Consider the following 25121-nt stretch of genomic DNA (forward strand, 5'->3'; position numbering starts at 1 on the left):
ATCAGCCTAAAACAGGTTAGACAATTAAGCCATTTGTTTGTGATAAACTCAGATTTGTCTGTAAGTTTTTCAGTTATTCTCTGTCTGTGACCTGAATGCATTTTTACTTTGCTTGTGTGTAACCCCAATTTGTAAAGTGCTTGTCACTGGTACACAATCAAAAGGTAGCAGCTAGGCTGGGAGCAATGTGTTAGGTGTCAGATGAAGGACACTTGGGACAAAATCATGCCTTCTTTTCCATGTTTAAGATGTCAAACTATTTTGGGTAAATGATCACACAAGGTGGTCTATTCTCTGTAAAAATTAGATCTTATTTGCCTCCTATCTGTTCTCTCTCAAGCTGGAAAGCTATTCCTTGTTCTCTCTGGAGATTTTGACTTGTCCTTGTCCTCTAAGCTCTGGCTAGAACATATGACTTAATTGTCACTTGGAGAATTCATGTACGTTTCATAGCTTGATTTCATATTAAACTTAATTTTACTAATTTTCTATTTGTGCAGCATTTTCCACCTCTGTGAAGGAGCCTTTTTTTCCTGGCCCCCACACTTCGGGGCGGTGGGAAACCCAGGGCAACCTTTTCTTTCCAATATCATGTATCACACATAAGTGGGGGGCATTTTGGTCCACTTGCTCATTAATCCTGCATATGTGTTCTTGTTTCTCTCTCTCTTCTCTCCTTGTTGTGCTCTCTCTTTCAAATAGAGAATCAAAAGGATGCAGGTGAACCAATTGTATATGCATTATAAAATATCAGGACTGTTGAGTTATATTTAGTTTATGTTTTCGTTTTTGTTTAATAGCTCCTTAACGTATGTACTCCCAAAGACTGATGTGGAGTTGCAATAATACTTAAGGAGTTAATTTGTGCTGTCTAACTATATCTCACGCACATTAGATGTTGACCCCATGGAGCAGAATCTCGTAAAGGTATAAGCTTTGAAGGAACAGAATTCTGGTTTGCTGCAGAGCTTCATTTCATCTTTGTCTTTGGTTTCAGGATTCCAGTGATTTGGCCTCATGTGCTTTTTTATAAAAAAGTTATTGAACAAAGCTAACCTTCCTTTTTGTTTGCCATTTCTTTTTTCTGTTCTCTACCCTATTGAGAAGTTTGTGTTCTTTGATGAATGTTTATCAGTCAAGACAGAGAGAAGCTGTGTCCATGTTGTTCTTCTGTGTATCACATGATTAAGGAGGATGCACACACAGGGTAGCTGAACAGTGGCCGTGGCTGGAAGTTTTGCTAGAGGAAAGCTCTTACAAATTTCTCTAGCTTTGGAAATTTTCTTCCTGTTTATTCCCAACTTCTGAGCATATTTTGAGGATAGTTCCATCTTAAAACTTTAATGAAAATATAGTGTTGATCTTTGCTGATAAGGTCAAAAGGATTCTCAAAAGATAATTATAATTTAGTCAAATTTGAACATACTTCATGTAATCAAAGTTGAATATATTTCAGAGCCATTCGGAAAGACATTTTTGAGCACATGCCAAGCAACAGGCTAGCAATACATATTTAAAGATTCTCAAACCTGTGTTCAAGTTACATGAAACTTTCCCTTCCTGGAGGGAATGGTATTCAGTCATTCATTCATTCATTCATTGGACAAATGCTTAGTGAGAGCCTACCCTGTGTTAGGTACAGTGTTAAAAAACCAGGGACTATGGGAAACAGCTGTTAACCTCATGGGTACAACTAGGCATAAGCCTAGTTCATTACATGGCAACACCAATCGGTAGAGTTATGGTAATAGGGCATTTTCAGAGATCCATGGAAATCTTCACTTTAAAAAGTAAGCGTGAACTATGTCTTGAAAAATCATTTAGAATCACGGAAAGGAATCTGGCAAAGAAAATGGAGAGACATCCGAGATAGAAAGGGTAATATATGTGAATACATGAAGCCATAAAGTTAATGAGACTATGAATTCATGATGAACTGCTAATGAGTTAATTAATGCTTATTCAATGTGTTTTACATATTAGGTATGACTAAGTGCCTTATGTAAATTAACTCATTTAGTCCTCAAAATCCTTCATGAGGTAGATAATAATATTATTCCCATTTTCGAGATGAACAAACTGAGACCCAGAAAGGTTAAATAGCACACTACTAGAAAAGTAAGTGGTAGAATCAGAATTTGGGTATCCAGGTAGAGGCCACACTTTTAACTACTCTCTAATTCAGTGTGGTTGCAATGCAGCTGAAGTGATGGCAGTAATTCCTATAAAGCAAAAACCTCTGTATGCCTTAGTAATACAGAGTTCAAAATGTATCTCATGGGCCAGAGTTTCTTAACCTGGAATCTATGCCAACTTCTGCATGTATAGGGATTTTTCAGAGGAAAGATTACAAGGTTGTAGAGAGCCATTAAAACTCTTTCAGCAAGTGGATGACTTATAATTTGCACTCCCGACAAATCATATTGGCAGTGATGGAGAGAAACAACTGAGGCAGAGGAATAGAGGGAATTGTACCTGAAAGTTAAGATCACAGCACAAATGGGTTTGAAGATTGCTATGTCCAAAGACTCTACCGGGCAAAGCAGATTTCAGTCACAATCAAAATTGTAATTACTGCCTTCCTGACTAGATCTTTTCCTCCCCTCCCTTTTCAGTTCCCTTAGGTGAACAAAGCACAAGTACATGAATGGATTTGGAAAATAATGGGTATGGAGGTGGCAGGGCACAGCTGAAGTTTTATGTGCACATTGAGGGGGAACAGGGACAGCTAAAGAGTCCTTTAGTGAGGCTGTGCTTTGAGAGGCTATGGGACTCTGCAGATGGCATTTTGGTGGACTTATGCTTTCTGTCTGGTGACATTATTAGAAATTAGATATTCAGCTTAATTACAGTAACTCCAAAAAAAATGAAAGGCTGCTACTCTATGAAAGAAAAGCTGTGACTCCTGCAAATGAATTCTATTATTTTAAATACATTTCCATTTAAATTGTCACACATTCTGAACCGAGCAAGCTCTGAGAAAGTCTACAATACTATTACTGTTTTGCCTCAGTTCTTGGCTAAACACTTGCAAAATTCTCTTAGTATCATAATGATTCTACTAGAACTTGAGATAAAACCATTTTTTCCTTCAGATATGCTGAGTATTTGCAAAAAATAGATGTGTAGGATGGATAGATGGATAGATAGATAGCCAGCCAGCCCACCCAGCCGCTGTGCTAATAACTTTACCTGGAGGATCTGATTCAATATCTGCCTTAGTGCTACAGAGGAGCCTTATTGTTGCCTATTTTACAGATGAGGGAACTGAAACTTGGAGAGGATAAGTTACTTTCTCAAGAAGGATATGAAGCTAGATCTTTCTAAATTCTAACACCATGCTTTTTTTTGGTCTCTTTCCACCACTCAGCCTTTCCCAACTGTACTATTCATTCATTAGTGGATCAGTTCAAAAGTACTTAAAACTTTTAATCCAGGAAGTCCATCAAAATAAAAAAAAAAAAAAAACCACAGAGAAATCCTTTCTGAGATGAGATCAGTGCCATTGTGAAGTTTTCTTGGGGGCAGTGATATTCCCAGAAAACTGAGACTGTTCTTTTTGACAGAAACATTCCAAAGCAGGTCAGATCTATCCAGAAGACTTCATAAAGGTGCAGTAGTGTTAAGTTCCTGCATTATTTCCTGTCTCCAGTCAAACCTCCTACAGGTCCAAGACCTTTTGAAGGAGAAGAAAAGACAACCAAGCTTGCAATACTCACAACACACAATGTGTGTTGCCCTAGAGACCAGGACAGGCAATTCCAACTCAGCAAAGTCTAGAACTTTCCAGTGTGGGAACCATCCCACACTGCCTGTCATTTATACAAGAAACTAAATGTTTCTCTTTTTATTTTTGTTTTCATGATTATTCTGCAGATTAGTGTCTCAGAAACATGTTTCAATCACTGTTATCAAGGAGGATTTGGGGGAAAGAAAGAAAAACAAAATAGACCATGAGCCAATAACTGTTACTAGTGTCTCTTCTACTAGACAAAAAGATATGAAGTAGCTGCTGGTGATGATAATGTCTGTCATTTATTGAGAATTTAGTATGTGCTATAAAGTTACATGCATGTCTCATTTAATTCTCACAACTCTGTATTATATTATCGTAGTTCATTGTATCAGAAAGGCCATCAAGCATAAGAGACACCATTCATTTTTGTACTCCGAAGAATAAAACAGGGCTGCCAACTAAGTTATGACACACCACCAAATCTAAAATGTAAATTTTGAAAATGTTAAGTTGTGCCTCTTACTCTCAGTGAAGTAAGAAATCACTCTTTTGTGTACGGATATCTTAAAGTAGAGAGATGTTGAGCATCTTGTTCAAGGTTACTCAACTGATTGAATCTGAGGAGGCAGAATCTCAACATAAACTTAATTCCAAATCCCACACTTCCAACTTCTGTGCTATGAAACACTAACAATTTGTTAGCCATAAAATCCTGACACCAAAAAGGGGTTTCTCGCAATCATCTAATCCCAAACCTTCATTTGACGGATGGGGGAATCTCTTTCTTTCAGCAAGAGATACTGGCCCCACCTACAATCAATTAACTGATTTTAGCTTCCAGTATGACAGCTAATGACATCCAGTGTCCACATATTGGAATCCTATATGTACAACTCTGAGAAAACACTACCTCAGAACCAGCCTGGGGACTCAGAATTAGTTACACCAAAAATTTTAATCACTATTATGGCTCCCATAATTTTTTTTTTTAGATTTATTTATTTATTCATATAAGCACTGGGTACAGTTAGAAGTGCGGGAGGGTGAGAGAATTCACCAGAGCCAGGGCCGGGAGCAGAACAGGCAGAAGGACTGAAAACACAGCTGAGGGGAGCAGTGGGCGGCAGGAGAGGTCTGTGCGCCATGTGGGACCCTCACAGGTGGCCAGGGATTGAACCGGCACTGCAGAGGCTGCGGGCAGTTTCGCAGCCCAGCGCTCAACCGCTGTGCCACCAGGGGAGGCCCCTCCCATAAATTTTTTAACCTCCTTATTAAGTCTCACTATTATTATTTGTAAACTAAGCTGATAATGGCTGCTCATGAAGAATTTTGTTTTCTTCAAAAAGTTTAAAATACATATTCCAAATAAAACTATGAGCACAGTGCTTGGCATACAGTAATTACTCATTTTGTAAATATATATGTGCTGTTATCGTTTATTTTAAAAGGATACTTCCAAATCCAAATGCATACATTAGGCATTCGAATTGATTTCAGAAGTAGAATATGTAACAGTGCCTCTCAAAATTAACATTCAAACAGATACCTGGGGATAGTGTTAAAACGTAGATTTGGCAAGAAAAGGGAATTTGGGGCCCATGTAGCTAGGAAATTCATAGAGGATCTAGACCCAGGGCTAAAATATTTTCATGTGTTTTGCTATCTCCAGCTCCTGAGGTACTCTTTAATGTGACTGGGGGTCAGGGAAGGGAGTAGGGGAGCAGCATAGCCTCAGAAGGAGTAGGCTTTTATCTTAGTTAATGACCCTGATAAAAGAAAAAGAGCTTTACTTTCCAAGGAACTGGATAAAATCCAGAGAAGACCCAGCCTGTGTCTCACTGACCCAGCCTGGGTCCCATGTTAATCTCTGAGCCAGTCATACCTGTGGTGGTATGGGGTGCTGTGATTGACCAGACTTGGCTTGCATGTCTGCCCCTGTGGGAAACATTGCTTGACATTCCAACAATGACCCGGTGGAGAGGGGAATAGGCAAGCCCATGAGGAAGGTGTCTGCACATACAAGGGTAACTGTGGGACTAGTACTACCATGTCTGTCCAGAATTAGGTGCAGTAACTCCATCATAGGGACAAAACTTGGAATACAAAGATGCCAAATTGGTGAAGAAAAAAATTACAGAAGTATTATTTCTTCCTTGTGGATACATTTAGGTTAATTGAAATAAAAACTATTTTTAATTATTTTAAGTCACATTTACTTACATTAAGACACCTGAAGTTGTTCTCTTGTTTGAAAGCTTAAGTTGTAATGCTTGCTATTTAACCATTCAGCTTAGTAGGTTGATTAAGTAAGCAGGTTAAGAGAGAAAAAATAGTGTGGTTTATATCATACAGTCATACATACCTGAGGATGGGGCTGCATTCCAAGAAATAAGTTCTTAGGTGGTTTCATCATTGTGAGTATCATAGCATGCAATTACACAAAGCTAGATGATACAGCCTACTATACTCTTAGACCCTAGAATATAGCCTGTTAGTACCAGCACCATTTGTGCAATTCCTCATTTACCTAAATATTGTTTGGAACACATGACTGTATTATGACCAGAGAGCACTTGCTTTCTCATGAAAGCATGGCATCAGGCAGTATCACTGAGGATTTCCTTCCACCAGTATTTGAGGACCAGCCCTGTGCCAGGCATTGTTCTAGCCCTTAGAAATACATAATTCAGGGGGCAGCAGGAAAGACAGAGATAAATATAATTGCTATTACTGGGGGCAATACATGCCTATGTAGAGGTATCAGTAGAGGAGGTGGGCCTTTGTTTTGAAGGCCCACTCGTTCTGACATTTGAAGCCATAACTTGTTATCAAGGGGGTCTCTTAAAGGCTTTTGAGCAGGAGTCTGACAGGTTCAGGTATTTTACAGAGGTATTCTGTTTGCTGTGTGGACAATGAACTGCAGGAGAAAAAGGACTAAGGCTGATTTGGAGTCTTCAGCAATTTTTGAGTTGGAAATGATAAAACTAAAGTCACAAGTCTATCTCCTCAGCGAGAGTATAGGCACGTGAACTGAAAAAAAGGGAGATAATATCAAGAAATATTTAGGGGTAGAATGGATTAGCCATACCACCCATCTTCGTATGGAGATGATACAAAAATGACTGCAATGAAGAGAGTAGAGACAATGATCTATGTTTCATCCAAATCTTTATTACCATACATTTAAACCATCCCGGGGATAGAATCTTCTGAAAGGAAGTGATGACAATGCAAGTGGATCAAAAATATGTAATGGAAAAACCCCACTAGAGAAAAGGTGTTGAATTTTAACCCTGAATTAAATGTATGGTCAATGGACCCATCAATTTAGAAGGCTTTCAGAGTACTTAGGAAAGTACTGTGGGAAATGTGGTGTAGCTCCCTGTTTAGCTTTCTGTTCCTCCTCTACCCCCAAATCACAGGAAATTGCTACGACTAGTTATTTTCAATAATATTATAGTACAAACCCTGGCATCTTCCGTGAACATCAGTAGGTTAGGACTTGGTAGCAAGTAGGATTTCCATCAGTCATATCTCTCATAGAATATTTCAGGGACTGGCCAATTCTCTTGCTGGAACCAGAAATGGTCAGGTTATTTAAGGGCTAATTGGAGTGTCTCTCACTCCTGGATGCTTCTCTTCCTTGGCTTAGCTGAGCATGCAGAGGAATTCTCTTTTTGTTTTTCTGCAGTCACATTTAACTCTCTCTGGAAGCCAAGCAGATTTAATTGTGTAAACATGAGCAATGGTAATTGAGTAAATGAAGTTGGAAACCAAGGTATGATGTTTTTGTTTTGCTCTGTGAGGAGAAAAAAAATAGGGAGCTTGTTTTCTCTGGTGGCAAACCTCACTGTCAGAATTCTGGACAGACAGTTGGCAGGAGGGAATCTCTTTATGAATTTCTCATCAAGACCCATTGAGCTGAAACATGTATCTCTTGTCTCATGGGTTATGGATCAGTCTGGGGACATTTGATTGTTTTAAGAACCTCCAGATTGAGTGTTTCTATACATCGGTTGTTATCTGGGTGAGTGTAAGTAAGGGGTTTCCAGGAGAATTGCACACTCAGCTGACACACATTTATGGAAAGGGCCATGAGGGTGTACATTCAGAGATTTACCCAACTCCTGGCACAGTCAGTAAAAAATCAGATTTTAACAAAATGTAAAATAGAGTCCTTTTTTCTAATGAAAGAGTGAATACTTGCCTTTCTTTAGCTGTCATTTAAAACTGATTTTTCCAAATTCTATTTATACCCAATTTTTCCTAAACAAAAGATCTAAAGAAGAGCAAACTGGTAATTATTTTTTTTAGTACTGTATTCAAAGCATTGAGCTGGTCCTGCAAGAAAAGGATCTCATCAACTTTTGGTTTTAAAAGATGGTTTTGCCAGAATATTATGTTTATCCTTATTTCTCAACCTTTTAAAAAATAATGTTGCTAGAATTCCATCTCCTATAAGCCTGCAGTGAAATTCCTTTTCCCCATTGAAAATTCAAGCAAACTTGGCAGTGGAGTCTGTCCCTCTCACCATACAGATTGCTTTATAAATGAGAACTATTAGAAAAGAGCAGGTCCAGGGTTAATGAGACACTCATTAAAGAGAGAGAACTGTAGAAGCTGACAGTGCTCTGTGCCTGTATGGAAGGAGAGGCTATTGTTGTAGGATGTTTGCTGTGCTGATATTGTAAACCACATGACAGATGGGTCAAGTGCTGATTACGGTATTCTAACATTTGGAATAGCAAGTAACATATTTGATAAGCTGGCAAGTTTTTATATATGATTCAACCCACAATATAAAAGCCATGAGAATTCCAAATTGAAAATAATTAAATGAGCTGGAAACAATCAGATACCACACATTTTTCCCCAAAATGACAGATTTTGACATGTTGAAATTCCACAAAGGGAACAAGAATATTCCCTAGCTCACTTGAACTAATAACGGCCCTTCATCTGCTTTTGCAAAGCAATTAATTGCTGCTGCCTTCTCACAATGTTGGCGATAACGATAAACATTTGCAGGCACCCTAGGCACTTTACAGAGACCTGTCCTGTGCATTGTTTTATTTTCCCTCATCAGCAATCCTGCGAGGAACACTCAAAAAGATATAGTCTCAATTTATAGATAAGGAAACCGAAGCACAGGAAGGCTGATGTAGAATATGAAAGGTTACATGGACATTAAGTAGCTTATTAGGATGAGAAACCAGCTCTTCCAACTCTGAATACATCAAGTCATATTTCTGGTCATCTGGAAGGAGGAAGCCACTGTTAACATATAGGTGTTCTTTATTGTACAAAAATGTCTCTTCTTTCCGTCAATGATGCCGCCTCCGTCCTTCCCGTGTATTCATTTGGAAAAAGACATCCAGCACTTGCATTCAGCCTCTGAGTGTCTCAGTAGGTTGGTGCTGGTGACACTGGTAAGAGTTGGGTCCATTGTCAAACAATGTCATATCTCTGTAATGTTGTGGTAACACCAAGACAGCAGCAACTCTCCGTTGGTATCATTTTTGCTTGGTTGGTTGTTCTTTTCAGAGTTCATCATCTTACTTTTTCACCCTTTGTTAAAAGTCACTTTGTCTCTTTACTTTTTCACTGTTTCTCTTCATTCACCTGAGCAGCTCCCCGGTCACCTCCTGGGCCTCCTCCACTCACCCAAACGCAGACCAGCATGTTATATCAGAGGCTCAAAGGCATGCCTAGGCCAAAGTCAAGTACTGTAAACTCCTTACCTTTCCTTACTTGGCAGCTTTCTAGTTTAGTTTGCTTTTCTGTTCATTTTCTTGAAATTTTGTCTCGGTTTAGACTACTACACTGAGGCTCTCGAGTTTGACACTATAGGTTTTGAGAGACTCGAAAGAAAGCATTTATTTCCAAATGTCCACATCTTTTTGTCTAGCTATGTCTGACATATGCAACATTTTCAAATCTCAATGTCAGCACAAAATAACATTGTTGTTGCATAACATTTTGCATGATTTTTTTTATATGTTATGAGCTTCAATTCTGTTGTATGAAATGTTTACTCAGTATATTGTATATTTAGTCAGTGCTCCAGCTAATGTGAGATTGGGTGATAGGGCTATTGCAATACATCTAAGGACAGCAGAAGTGACAAAAAATTCATTTCTAAGCACAAATTTCTCCTTGACCTCTGTTGGGGGGAGGGAGGAGGTGCTAGAGGATTTTGCACAATGTTTTCTTTAAAGACAACATCTTAGAGAAGTCACATTGATACCATTTTTGCCATTTAGCTAGTCAGCTCTGCAGATAAAGAGAAAAATATATTGGGTTTCAATGAAATGGCTTAATCTATAGGTAATGCAATTGCAGCTAATTAGTAATAAAAGAAAGTCTGGCTACATGGGTTAATTGGAAGATCAAGTATTTTAGATGAAAGGATCCCTAACCTGCCAACTTTAATGGTTGCATGTTAAAGTAAAATTACAAAAGGTTTTATTAAACATACTGTCTGTATATATACATCAGGCATACACATATCTGCGTGCATGTGCACAAACTCAGAATGACTACGTGCACATACACACTGTATGTGTATCCATCGATAAATATTGTAGTCAATCTAAGAGTACTGCATATTAAAACAAATCTTCAGGTGGTCCTAGCTTAAGCATCTTTGGATTTCTCCACATGTAAAAATCATTCACAGTTTTTTTTAAAGTTCATAAAATGATTGGTGGGAATTGTTTCATCTCTGCATCATATGTTATGCACAACTAGAATTCCCTTACATTTGGTGAGTAGTCCACCCAAAAGGACAATGCTCTCTATTTTTAAAGCAAGAGATTTCAAAGATGTGCCCCAACTGGGATTTCCTGCAGATTTGTATTAATGTGCAGGCCTGTCTGGTTACTAGAAAATGTATGTAAGTATGTGATGTGTGTATGTGGGTGTATGTGTCAAATGGGTAATAAGCATAGGATGAGGAATTTGCAAATTGATGTGTAAATGTGAATACCAACTAATAAAAAATAGCCTATGCATATTTACTATCAAAATGCAAATACCTCACTCTACACATATTACCCAAACATATATACACAGTATGTTTGTAGAAATGCCTGAAAGCCTACTAATGAAATTATGATTATCTATTTATGATTATAAATAGGCCAGATGCCCCCAAAATACAGAAATCAATCTTGTCACTCGTCCTTTCTGCAAACATTTATTGCTCTGGACCAGATAATTCAATCAGCCCCTAAACTCCACACCTCTCCTTACTCAGAGTGTATCATATTCTCTCTCTGATCTGAGAATATTTGTATGCTCTACAGCTCCCACCTTCATTCCCTAACCATTTCCAACCACATTTTTACTTGAGTGCAGTACTCAAGTGGAAAGCATTGGAACTTTCCATTGTCCTGAATACAGAAAACTCATTTTCACATCAATCACCGGGTCTTGTTGGACTAGAACTTTCAACACCTCAGTAACCTTACTCGGTCTATACTTCACTCTTAACTCCCACAAGCTGAAACACTCTTTTTTGCATAGTGTGTCACTATTTAGAATTATTAAATCCTAAATTACCAATCATCTGCCATGTTCATTTCCTGTCTAACAAATAAAGGAAAAATAATGAAGTGTGCTTTTTTTTAAATTAGGGGCTCTTATGTATTTATTTAAGCACCTGTGCTAACTGATCCTTATTGCCATTATACCCTAATGTGACCTCAGTGACTGAGGCTCAAGGTTGGAAGCATGGAATACAAGTTCCTCTGTATGTTCAAAACTGATTGATTTCAGGAAATTTCAATGACTAAACAAAAATTTATATTTTTAAAATTTTACTCTTCCCCCATCTACTTACCCCCCAAAAAGTTTGTAATTTTTAGCCAAGTAATGACATTGTCAAACAATGGCAACTTAGCATTAAAGTAGATGCCACAGAAACCAAGGTACTGTCCATTCTTGAGTCTGATAAAAATGCAATCCTTTCAATACTATAGAAGCACAAAAACAAAAGCTTGAACTACATTGTTGCCAAATAACTGATAAAATTTCAATTGTTTAAACCAGTGGCACAAAGTGCCATTACTTTAGCCAATAACCTACCCCCAACAACATTTCAATAATTCTATCCTGCCTTCTATCTAAAGGTTCAGAAATATCTATTACTTTCCAGTCTTCCCCCATGGACAACTTTAGAACAGTCAGACCTTTGAAGCTGCTCTTTAAAAATGAATTTTCCTATACCTGATAAATGTAGACCTATAATGAAAAACAATGTTATTGTATTGACTGTTAAGGGACAAAGTCAGGGAACAAATATAGCAGCAGTCAAGATTAAACTTCTATTACATCTTCCCACTTCAGGCAGCAAGAACGCAGCCTAGAGTGATATAAGATAGTACATGTATGCTGTCTTTAAAGAATGTGTGTATAAATGTCACTACATTTGAAATGGGCTGTCAGACTTTATAACTTAATATGCAAATTTGAAGCTGGAGCACTGCTTTTCTTAACATGTATCATAATGATGATGGTGATAATAATAAAATGGCTTTATGGTTTGCTCATTACTAATTACATGGCACTTAACATTTGCATGAAACTTTTTAGAAAAATTAATAACTATTTGAAATTTTTTATCCACTTGTTCTAATGTCCACAAAATTAGCCTGCCTCTTTCACTGAATTTTAACACAAATTCTTGTACTACAGAAAATGTAGGCCGGTTAATCACTCCTGCCAAAAAGCTTGAAGACACAATACGTCTTGCTGAACTAGTCATTGAAGTTCTTCAGCAAAATGAGGAGCACCATGCAGAGGTGAGCAGGTGTGGTGGGAAATGTCCCTTGGTCTCATTAGCTGAGGTTGCAGAACTGATTCTACTGGTGATGTTGTGAATAAGATGCCTTAACACCCCTTTTCTTTTAACTGGACTTGCAAAAAGAATGAAAGTGGAAGTTTTGCAAGGAGAAGCCTTTGGAAGGTTGTTTAAAAACAACCACAAAGTGGTTGCATATTACACAAGCTTAAGTTTTCAGATGTTTCTAACAACAAGAAAAAGAGGTGAGTATATTTTATAAAGCTAATTATTCAAGCAGCATATGGTTATTGTCCAAGACACACAAAATGCTTTTTGGTCTTTTGTGGTTGTTTTTGTTGCCACCACTGTTGTTTTTATTTATTTATTTTGGTGTGTGGCTCACAGGCCATCTTTTAAAATTTATCTCTGTAACTCACTCTGCTTGTATTAGAGTCTTTATTCATTAACCTTAGATGATCCAGGTCACCCAACATAATGAAAGAAGCAAATTATTCTCTGTTGTTCAACTTGTCAGTTCACCAGCATACATTAAATAAAGAAACTTCCTTTTTTTTTACTAACCACGGTCAAAATGATCATTTCGATCATAATTATAAACCAAGGGATTTCAAGGCTAACTAAATGCCAAACCTGTAAAGACTTAACTGAAGCTAATCCTTCTAAGAAAAATTCCAGGATTTCATTATGGTCAAAATATTGTATTTTGTTTCAAAACTGCTTGCTTCAAAACTGAGATTTAAACTCCTCTCTCTTAAATTTACCTTTTTGAAAAATTATACTAATTCTCACTTTTCTTCTACATTCAAATATACAGCGTAAGGGGAAAAAGAAATTCCCTAAAAGTAATTTCTCAAACACCTACAATGATCAATCCCATGACTAAATGAAAATTGACAGTGTAGTTAAATAATATATAATACACCATAAATCCATCATCCCAGCTGATACCTGATTGCATATTTAAATTTCCTCCCTGTTTTTCTACTGTTCCACTCAATCTTGGCTGATCGTGACAGGGAAAAGAGGTATGTGACTAAACCGAATGAGCCAGCCACCTGCCTTCATAGTCTGTGCATGCCCTTCCAGTACATGTCTTCTAATGGGACTTTTCCTGGGTGCTCCTGCTTTCTAACACTGACCCAAGGAATGTAACAGCAACTTCCAGTGGACTGCTTGTGAAATGGGTGGCCCTCCACAGCAGGGTAAACGTGGGTGATTCTCTTGTGCTTGCATGAAGCAATCGATATACTTAACCACAACTGCAGTTACATCCCAGTAGATGCCTCCTATCTGCCTTGATTCTGTCCTTAGCCTGTCATAGTTTCCTATGTCTGTCTGTACCTACCTTTATTATAGCAGACCAGTGCCAAATGTAGTAACCAATAGCTAACCAGAGTGATACTAATCTTCCTCTACAACTGTCTGTATGTGAATCATATATACAGTATTTATATATAGAGAGAGTGCCAAAGAATTATTATTTCCCCCAAACCCTCTGGGAATGGGTACAGACCCCTTGAGGCAGTTATTACAAACTCCTGCAGCTCCCAGTTATCACAAACTCCTGCAGCAATGTAGAACCGGGAGAGAGACGAGAGGACAAATCAACAATCTGCAAACATAGCAACTAAGAGTGAACTACAGGAACATGAAATTTAGTTAGGCTAGTTGTTTGTTTTTTTTTTTTCTGCTCTATCCTATCAATATATGATGGTCTTTTCAGATTGGAGGCATTTGGGGTTAAAATGATGGTAAGTATGTTCTTTCTGGGTATCCTCAAAATTGTATCCAGAAGGGTAAACGGGTTCTGAGCTGTCCCTGATTTGAGTGGCTGAAACTTTTCTCACGAGGTAAAACCAAGTCTACACATTTTGAAGACATGCCTATAAAGAAGACATGGATATAATCACAGTGTGATTTTAAGAGAAGAATCGAAGGAAAAGTACAAATATGCTTGATCTAATCAAGTTCTTTTGAGGTTGCTATAGGCTAAGAAATAATGGATATTTTTCCAAAATTAACTCAAAAGAGATACCAAAGGAAAGTCAGTATTCCAAAGAATGCATTTTTTTTTCACTTTTCCAAAAAGCATTTTTTTTCTAAGTTCTAATCATTATCTTAAACTTGCCTAATAATCATTACCACGAAAGTACTTTAATCTTACATATTCAGAGCCAGTCAAGGAAAATATATAGGGTAGAAATAAATTCAGTTCTGTTCTTATTTACTAAAGAAGTAAGAATGAAAACCTCAGTGTACTAATCGGCAACAGTTAGCTTTTGAAGAAATGTGCAGGATTATTTCTCACATTAGTAATTTCACCCAGTCTCAAAATCTCATTACTTAATCTGAAGTTACCTATCTGCTGAATGTTTAGGGAACTCCTTTGGTGGTTCTTGAAACAATAGAAGGCAGTGACCAGCAGCTTGGGTTCTTTGACAAAAATGTCAGAGCATGATGAATTCCAACTTTGCCTCTTTCTTGCTTTATAAACTCCACCTGTTTACTTAGCCTTTCTTGTCCTGTAAATTAGAGATAATGATAGCATCCGTCTCAGAGCATCATTGTGAGGATAGAAGGCCACAATAAGTAAAGCATCTGGTATTATGCCAGCACAAAGTAAGCATTCAACAAAGCCTAGCTATTAAATAATACTATGAACAATTTGCTAAGAAAACAAAACCTATAAATATAATCATAGAAAGGATAACCCTATGTAGATCCACCAAATGAGTGATGCAGACTGAATATGTTGAGAGGAGAGTGGGTTTGTTTCAAGGTGGAATGGCCCAGAAAAGAGCCATCCTCTGTCCTCAAGTTCACATACAGATTGCAGTATCTGAGGATCTCTTGGCCCAGTCCCACCCCTGGTCTATCAGATCAGTTCATCAAAATCTCACAGCAGGGAGGATATTGAGAAATGGTGATTTTTAAAGCTACCCAGCTGATTTCAGGGCACAGCTGAATCAAGAGCCACTAGGCTATAGCCGAACCCATCCAACTTGTCTTGGACACTAAAGATGAAGATTTTGCTGCTAAAAGAATGAAGTATGGACATGTTTTTCTACTGATCAGCACTCACTACCGTATTATCTGTGTGCTCAATGAACTCTAAAAAGACACTAAAGTCTATGCATTGGATTTTGGCTATGCAGCTGTGCTATTTGGTGACAGTATACAAATGAAAGTGACAAATAGACACATACACACACCCATCAGTAAACAATAATCCTTAAAAGCATTTTAATTTCAATATGAAGTAAGTAAATGTCCTGGGAGGAAAAAAAAAAGGCCCACTAGCTAAGAATTCCTCATCTACATACACATGTACAGTATGTTCTAGAGTTGTCACTTTTATCTCTTAATTACACCTTAATTCTTCTCTCAGAGCTGAAAGCATTCACAAACGTGCACACACACACACTCATACACAAACACAAATTATGCCTTCATGCATTGTTTCTTCACCTTTCCAATCTCTCTCTCTATGTATACGTATGTATATGTATATATGTATTGTGTTATAGAGAGGGGTACATATATATATGTAGTTTGTGAACAAAATAGATCGTGTGTTCCATGTGGTAGCTGTACCCCTAAAGCCTTTGAATATTGAAAAGCACTGGGTAAGTATTTAAAAACCAATGTATTATTTGTTATTGTCTTTCTAAAGACTTCAGATACCCACAAAAATTGAGTTAACGCAAGTACAAATAGCATTCACCTATCAAGCAAGCAAAAATAAACAAATTTGTGTGGTTTTTTTTTATAAAGCCTGCCTTGCTACACCAATCATATAGACTGTTCATTTTATTGAAAATTATGATATGACTTTTTGGTTGGCTGTTATTGTTCTTGCCAGAATCTTTTTCTCCTCAGAAAATCAGGTTTTGTTTATGAGGTTCTGAAAGAATTACCTGGAATGACCTTCACTTCTTCTACAACCAAATATTTGAATTTTCTTAGTTCACTGGAATCTTAAATTCATATGCCAGACTTCAATAGTGAAAATTCCCATAAAAGTAGTCATTATTCTTTGTGATGATACATATATATTATGTATAATATATATTATTAATACATTTGTAGATAATTGCTCAATGATGTGTTGTTTCAACCATGGATTAAGTTCTATATAGATAGTGGAAGTGGATGTTTATTATGGGCTCTGGTTTGTAACTTTTAAATAAAGCTGGTAAGAACCAGGTATAAGGTTGGGTAAGAAATGTTGAATTTCAAGCCTAAGTGCTTGGGTTGATTTTTTTGTTTTGTTTTCTGTCACTCTAGAGCAAAATCTGGGAAGGCACCTGAGCCTGCCCACTAACTGTTTTCCTTGGACTTACCCTGAAGTTGTAAAGCTAGTCAAATAACTAAAGAATAAGTGCCAACCAACATTTGGCTTGCCTTTGAATTTTGCAAATATTCTGCCTCAGGATTGATGAGATCCATTTTTCCATATAAGTCTGGGGGTGGGAGTGGAACTCTAGCAAGTTTCAATGTTTAGTAGGTCTCTGCCTGAAAGGTAGATGACTGGGAGAACTGGGGTGGGATGGAGGATTTCTTCCTCTGCTGGATTTAACCTGGAAGTCAGTGGAGCAAGCCCCAAACCCCAGGGCTCTCATCCACAGTTTGTAAAACTACAATAAAACCTCATCGATTCAGACCCAAATACTTGATTTCTGAATTCAGTTGCAGATGTGGCTCTTTTCATTTTTCTTAAGTAAAATGTTTCACATGATCTCAACTTTTTCTGGAAATTCTAAGGGCTTTTCTTACAAGTTTCATCCCTCATTTCTGAAATTACATGGTCTACCTCTGACTTCACTTTATAGATCAATTTGTTTATAATTATTAGCAGTTTTTTAAAAATCTTTTACATTTATGACATATCCATACAGTTCCTAAAGAATGCCTTTTACTTCGGTGACCATGTACAGATTGCATTTAAAAGCAGCAAAATGATACCTTTTTTAGAAAGTCCAATAATATAGGCTTTTTTGCTGCAGACTGGTATCTGTCCTCTCCCATTACTCTGCATCAGTGAGGTTTTACTGTAAATTAAAATGGAAACAGCAGGTGTCTATTTCCAGTCAAGTTGGCCTTGCAGAATGGTCCATGACTTGATTTTTTCCATTTAATTTGCAAACCAGCCACATGTTGATAAAGGAGAAGTAAGTAAAATGAAATCTCATGAAAGCAGAGAGGTGGACACCCAGCCTGCCTCCTAGTGGCTGTTAGAATATCCCCAGATAACTAATAGATCACAGAAAAGCTTGGCCATCAAACACTCATTTATGGAATTATTTCCATAATCATCTTCCATGTTTCCAAACGCCTTCCCATTTTTTTTTTTTTTTTTTTGGTGAATGCTCCAGAAAGTGTTTCCAATGTAAATACTTTACGGCATTGGGTGGGGACGTGGGGGACAAGATGGGGCTGGCGGTTTGTTTTTGTTTTTCTGCTCTCTTTGAAATCGGCAAAAAAGGGCCTGTTGACACCGCCACTCATTCTGCATGCTCCCTGCCAGAAATGATTAGTCAACATGCATGCATGCCTTTGAATTGCATTCACATCTGGCCTAGTCCGATGTGAATGTCGCCCCTGAGACCCTGCACAATGATTTCCAAGGACCCACGTGCATGAAAATGAGTTACTTCACTGATATTTTTTGGTTTTCAATGTACATATGTGTCCAATCCCCAGAAAAGTAAGTCCTAGTCTTACTGAGTGTCTCCAGCTTAAACCTGAACTTTTCTATGGACAGGATACAAAACCCGAGGCTCCTTGCTTAGAGATTTTTGACTCAAAAGTTTTATGATAACTTCAGCAATGGTTTCCTTTGACTTGGTATGAAATAGGAGTAACCCTTCCAATGTGTAGGGAAACGTAAGTCACTGACCTTGTATGAGAGCATAAGACAATTAAACCCCAGATGTGTAATGAGTAAATAATAATTGCAAATTTTCAAGTTAGACCAGCAGAAAACCCATAAACACAGTGAAGAAACTCCCAAATTCTAATATCTTAGAACAAGAACTAGCCAACAACAATGCTAAAGAGCATGACTCTACACATACCAAGTTATTGTAAACTGAACAGAAGTTCCACGTCTGTCATTTTTACAGCTGCAACCTCTGACCCACAGATCAGAGTAAAGACTTTCTAAAGGCAGGCCTGGAATTGTGGAAAACATTGCCTTTGGATACACAGAGGCACAATTGTATCAAAATGCTGTTCTCTTTACAATACAATTACCAAACCCTGCTGGATGCACTTTTAATCTTAACAGTGAGGGCTTGAGTTCACATCTGATGTCAAAGAGAGAAGCTCATTGCCTGTTTATCTGTTGTTTTTCTGCCAAATTTCAAAGGCCTTTGCGTGGTGGTCAGACTTGATGGTGGAGCATGCCGAGACGTTCCTGTCACTCTTTGCAGTGGACATGGATGCAGCATTAGAGGTGCAGCCCCCAGACACGTGGGACAGTTTTCCACTGTTTCAGCTGCTGAATGATTTTCTCCGTACAGACTGTATGTATCATCTTTGACTATTTGACCTTCCTAAGTACTGATCAGATGAACAGATTGCTAAAGCATCTTCATCCCAGACTACAGGCCAGTTATAGCTCTTCATAATTTTATGACTTAAAAAATAGTCTTAGATCTGATCTTAGATCTTCCAACAAGTGTCTGATTGCAGAGAAGCCCATTCTTAAGGAGGCTGAAGAACCCTACACAATGTGAAGTGGGACCCTTCCTTGTGTGTTTTTATTTGCTCTGGAACAAGTTAATATTAACTTAACCTTTTTTACATTTTGCAGTTTTCTACTGAAAGAGGCTTTCTAGAGGAAAAACCTTTTCTAGCTAAATAACACTCCCAACATTTCAGAGTACCTTCTAGTAATATATCGCCATAGAGTGGACCTTCCTCCCCAGGGAGAGAGATGAGTGAAGGGAGTGGGGACAGAATATTCTTTCTTCTTGGTAGCTTTATGAGAGGAAGGGAGGTGATGCACAGAAAGTGGGGAAAACAATGTCGTTGTTATTTTTGCTTTTTACAAGAGCAGGACAAATGAATAAAATGTTCTTAACTCCCATTTTCCTTTCACACAGATTTCAACATTAACTTCAATCCTGTACTCTTTTCCTTCTCTTCTTCCCCACCCCTGCAACCCCACCCCCACATCCTACCCTACCGTTTCTGTGGAAAGAGTATATTTAATGTACAAGACAGACTTCTCTGTGTGTACATTGTATGTTGAATACACAGCTGTGGGTTCTTACCAAGCTTCTGCTTATCTGTTCTAGATAATTTGTGCAATGGAAAATTTCACAAACACCTGCAAGACCTGTTTGCCCCACTTGTGGTTAGATATGTGGATTTGATGGAGTCCTCAATTGCACAATCCATTCACAGGGGCTTTGAGCGGGAGTCATGGGAACCAGTCAAGTAAGGAAACCTCTTTTGATACCATAGGAGGTTGGGTGCAAATGACTGGAGAGTCAGTCAAAAGTGGATTAATCATGTATTGTGATTTTCATTGTTAGCATGGACAGAAAACAAACTTGTATATGTTTCCGAGTATGACCCTTTTCCATAATGGGAGGTGGAAGAGGTTGAGAAATATTTTATGAAATGAAATCCTTGTTTTATTGCACATGATAAATATGGGATAAGGGATTTAATCTGTCTGTGGTAATTGTTCTGTGTGTCTCACTCCGGTGGTGTTATTCATAGGTATTGATGTTTCCCAAAATGTGTTCCCTAGGGATCTTTAAGGCCAAAGAGTAAATATTTAGGCTTTCACGCTCTAGGATATCTGTCACAACTACTCAAGTCTGCTCTAATAGTGGCAAAAGCAGCTATAGGAAATAAGTAAATGAACCAGTGTTCCCTTACTTTTATTTACAAAAACAGAAGGCTGACCTGTGGACCATAGTTTGCCATTTTCTGGTGTGAGCCTTGGAGACACTCCTCAAGAAAAGGACTTTATGGCCAAATATGTTAGGGAAACTTGATATAGTCATGTGTCACTTAATTACAGGGATACATTCTGAGAAATGCGTTGTTAGGTAATTTCATCATTGTGTGAACATCCTAGAGTGTATCACACAAACCTAATGGTACAACCTATTGCACCCCCAGACTGTAGGTGCAGAGCATCAACACAGACGTGGTTTATGGTTGACCAGAACATTGCTGTCCATCACCTGACTGTACACCCCACTCATCCACCCCACACCCTTGTATCCTACAGAACCATAAGGCACACCAGCATAGTTTAAAGCTCTATGACTACAGTAATTCAGAGCTTTGTTTTATTCTGCTTAACCCAGAGTTTCCTGAATGTATTTGACTACATTTTTTTAATGGGATACCTATCCTGTAAGACAAATACAGGAAATCCTGGGGATCGTGAATTTGACGATTTCTTTAACTACTTGGCGAATCTTAGATTCTATTTGATTTGGTGCCACCTCTGTTTCCCAGTGGGATGGAGTGAAGGGTGGAGGGGAAGGCTGTTTCTCAAGGCTAACAGAGGTCTGTCTCACACTCCCCTTTCTGGAGAACTGGAGGAATGCTAGATGGAGAGAATTTTCCTGTATGGGTTGAAAACCCCAATAATGGCTGATATTGGTATTGCTCTGTTAGAATCCTTTTTGTTTTCTTGTAAGAAAATTATCTTGTTCTTTCTAGTCTTTTACTTCTTTAGGATGTAGCTACCATTATGGAGCAAAATCAGGGTATGTACAAGCCCACATTCAGGTGCAACAGACATGCAATCAACTTTTTCTCAGTTTGGAAGTTTTGACTTGGGTATTTAAGTCATTTTCCGAGTTGAGGTATACCATCTGATATTTCACTGAATAAGACTTTGTATAAGAGACAGAAAAAAGAAATTAATGCAAAGCACCCTCCCTCCCTTCCATGTCTTAGCCAGAAGAAAAATTTCTTGGCTTACCCACTAACAACAGGTTAGTAGGCAGTAGCTCTTCCTCTGCAAGAACCAAGAAATCTAAATTTTAGCTTTGTATTCACAGGTTTATAATTGTCTCTTGATATGACCCTGCTGACTTTTAATTCATGAAAATAAAACTGGGAACCTTGAGGATCAGGCATTAACGAGGGTCTCTTTTTTTAATGCTCACAACAATCAAAACTGTTGTTCTGTGGAGAACAGTTGCAAAAAGGAAGAGGTTAAAATGAGTGATATCCACATTTTGAAAATAGCATTTCTTATTTGGATTTAATTATGGAGGCTAACGCTACCAACACATGGGAAGAAATGATTGGTATCCTTCACTATTTCTTAAATAGCCCTAGACTTGGGGCCTCATCCTCCATTTACTAGCCAGAATGCAAGATTTGACCTCTCTGAGCTTGCTTTCTCATCTGCAAAACTGATTTTTTTTAAATGTCCCTACTCAGTGTCTGAGAATTGTTATGAAGTTCTGTGATAATGTCCCTGAAGTCATTTTACAATCTGTTAAATTCTCCAGAAACTAAGCAAATGACTGTTATTCCTTTGAAGCATTAAATACCCTACAATATTATCATAAGAAAAGAGAGAAACAAAATCATTTTCACAATAGGAAGCCTTAGCCTGGAGTGTTTTGTTAGGGAATTTTTTAATTAAAAAAAAAAAAGGCTAACTTGGATCAGTAATTTAAAGATCTAAAAATTAGTGAAAGATTAATAGTTGTGAATAATAACTTGAGAATATTTTATTTAGAATTGTGGGGGGGGGGAGTTATTTGTGTTGCTCTTCCCATCTCTGCTATTGATTAATATTTGTGTTTTGTTCAATTCATGCTAAATGGTACATGCATTTCACACTTTGTAGAGGTACTTAAAATTACCAACTAAAACGTAAGTGAAGTTAAAATTCTTTATTAGCTATTTGTAAATGGAATGTTACATGGGACAGATTTACAGCATGTCCAACACAAAATGGAAGGTAAAAAGAACCTAGGGACACACTTACATGCCAAGAGGAGATAGTCTCTATATACTTCTACCATTTGAAGAGAGACAAAGTATAAACTTTCATCTGACCACCATTTAAAGGGTTGATAAAGGAACAGAATAATTTTTCTTTTTTTCTTTTTTTCCCAAGTAAAGAATGATCTTTTGGAATGCTTAACATTAAAGTTACCAACAAATGAAAATCTGACAGATTTAGTTTGCTAATCTTCTGTAAATTCATCACATTCTTTTCTTTCACTTTTCAAAAGTTGAGAGTCTAGGCACTTGATTTTAGGTAAAATGACTGAAGTAAGCATTGTAGAGCTTACTTCAAGAAAAATAGTATTCAATGTATTAAAGAAAAACAGCCCTCTGACAAGACAAATTTACCAATAGATTGAGTTTGCTAAAACATAAAGATATTCTTTATTCAGATTTTCTTATTTCAGACTCATTAAAGAAATTAGAGATATCCTCATCAATATGTAGGCGGCTGGTAATGAAATGGACAAGTACTGGACTTGGAGTCAGAACTCCTGACTCTGCCAGTAACTTCCTGGGTGACCCTGAGGAAACCAGATGACCTTCCTGAGCCTCTGTTCTTGTCAAACAGGAACTTTGATTACCAAAGACTTTTCTAATGCTGACATTCTTGAAACTGAATTTCCATATTCACCCCATATATATTTTTGATCACTCCATCCTCCCTAACACCTGGAACAGGTTCTAGGACCTAACAGCTACTCAGTAAATATTTGTCAGTTGATTGAATTTTATTAAGGAACCCATATGAGCTGAAAATTCTAAGACTCCAATAGGAAGTCTTTGGGGAGGGGAAAGAGAAAAAGATAAATCGCCCTAATAGGGAATTTCAATCAAATTGGATCTGATCAACAAACACACAAGAAAAATTACTTTAAATATTTACTAATATACAAAGATAGTAAGGATTTATGAGAGCATAGAGTAAAAGGAAATGAACTTCTGCTAAGGATTCAAGAAGGAAACAGTTTGAAGCATAAGATTTCAATATGGCCAAAGGTGCTGGGAAAAGTAGAAATAGGAGAAAAAAAAGAGTATCACTCAAAACAGTGAGTGCTTGGTTAGGACCAGCAAGGATTATAAAGGAGATAAGCCTAGATTTGGAGAGACGGTTGAGAACTCCTAAAATTGCGTGGTTTGGAATTTTATTTTCTAGGTCATGCATTCTAAACAGGTGCTTACAGCTCCCAAGCTGATGAAAACTGGATCTTGGAAGGTGGAAATCAGAAAAAAAAAATCTCAACCTTGTTATATAAAGATATAAAGTATAGGTACATAGAGATGTATGGTATATTGGTGGTATTCAAATTTCACAGGAAGGCAGATGGGGGCTGGTGGTGATTATGAATACACAATACACGGTGGGGAAAGAACACCCCAAACTCTAGAAAGATGTTACAGAGGACCCATGTCCCTAAGTAGAGATTAGATCTAAGAATAAGCACTGCAAGAGGCTTTCATGTCCAGAGCGCTAAGAGATGACAAGACATACTGTATATATGTTTGGTAACAAATAGCTCATAAAGAAAGCATTTTGTATCTTAAATCTAATTCTGTCCATAAATTGAAAGCAGAAGTCTTTGTGAGAAGACTAAAACATAGCCTGTCTGCATGGAGACACAATCGTGATTAGAATTTAATCTAAAAGTAAGGAATGACACTACTGCTAGTCATTTCCTTCAGTAAAAATGAGATATCCACATATTTGTAGCATTTATCCATGTGATAATAACAGATAAGAAATTTTTAATCCAGTGTTCCAGGGATGGGCCCTTTGACTTGAATGGAGCTATCCTTTTTCAACAGAGTTACGAAATGAATGAGTTTAATTTTTAACATGTATCAGTTGCTAGGATTGCAATTCACAGTTCTTATTTATCCAATTATGATCCTCACAGAAGAACCTGATGGACTTGTTTTTAGGTAGTTGTTAAGAAACCCTCTAAAATAATAGTTTTTTATATCCATTGACAGCTTCATCAACCTTATCTGACCTGAATACTACTAGAAAATTCCCCCTTTTCACATGTATACAGGTGAACTGTTGTATATGGAATTGCCTTTTTGATTATTAATGTAAGTTATTAGATCCAGATTAAATATTAGTAACATTAGTAATACACTATATTATTTTGCTAAAAACATAAATATCGAGTATTTTTCAGCCTTTTGAAAATAGAGCATTATAACGTATCACATGAAGGAAATGTTTCTATGAATTCAGTGCCATAGTCAAGCCAAAATGTCATATTTTACAAATACGATATGTTCTGATAAAGATAAGTATTTTTTTTAATTTTTGTATGCAAAGTGAAGCTCGTTTCTAATTTGTGTACCCACCATCCACTAATATGTTTAAATTAAATTGCTTTTGCATGCATTTGTATGTTATTCATTGCTAGCTACTTTTAATTTGCTCAGAATTGACATTTTAACTTTCCAGACTGCCATCTCTACAGATCTCCTAATTCCTTGATCATTATTCAGTGTGTGTATCATTTAATGATCACATTTGCTTATATAGGCTTACACATGTCTCAGTGGAAATCGCCAACGGTTTTGTTACATGGCAGT

The 25121-nt window shown here is 37.4% G+C and overlaps 1 protein-coding gene across 17 annotated transcripts in view; it reads left to right on the forward strand.

Moving 5' to 3' along the window:
- CADPS (calcium dependent secretion activator) overlaps positions 1-25121 on the forward strand; it is a gene marked incomplete at both ends in the record, with an annotated part of 442011 nt that overhangs the window by 331415 nt on the left and 85475 nt on the right. For 6 of the 17 annotated variants that reach the window (XM_084246968.1, XM_084246965.1, XM_084246969.1 and 3 more), the window contains 3 exons: positions 12434-12540; positions 18913-19069; positions 19847-19988. In XM_084246968.1, coding sequence (XP_084103094.1) covers positions 12434-12540; positions 18913-19069; positions 19847-19988 — 406 coding nt within the window. Of the gene's footprint in view, positions 1-702; positions 721-9366; positions 9460-12433; positions 12541-13558; positions 13568-17692; positions 17714-18912; positions 19070-19846; positions 19989-25121 lie in introns of all 17 variants that reach the window. The other 11 variants (XM_084246954.1, XM_084246963.1, XM_084246966.1 and 8 more) reach the window with 6 other exon arrangements.

The sequence above is a fragment of the Talpa europaea genome (genome assembly GCF_964194135.1).
Source record: "Talpa europaea genome assembly, chromosome: 11".
Lineage (NCBI taxonomy): Eukaryota > Metazoa > Chordata > Mammalia > Eulipotyphla > Talpidae > Talpa > Talpa europaea.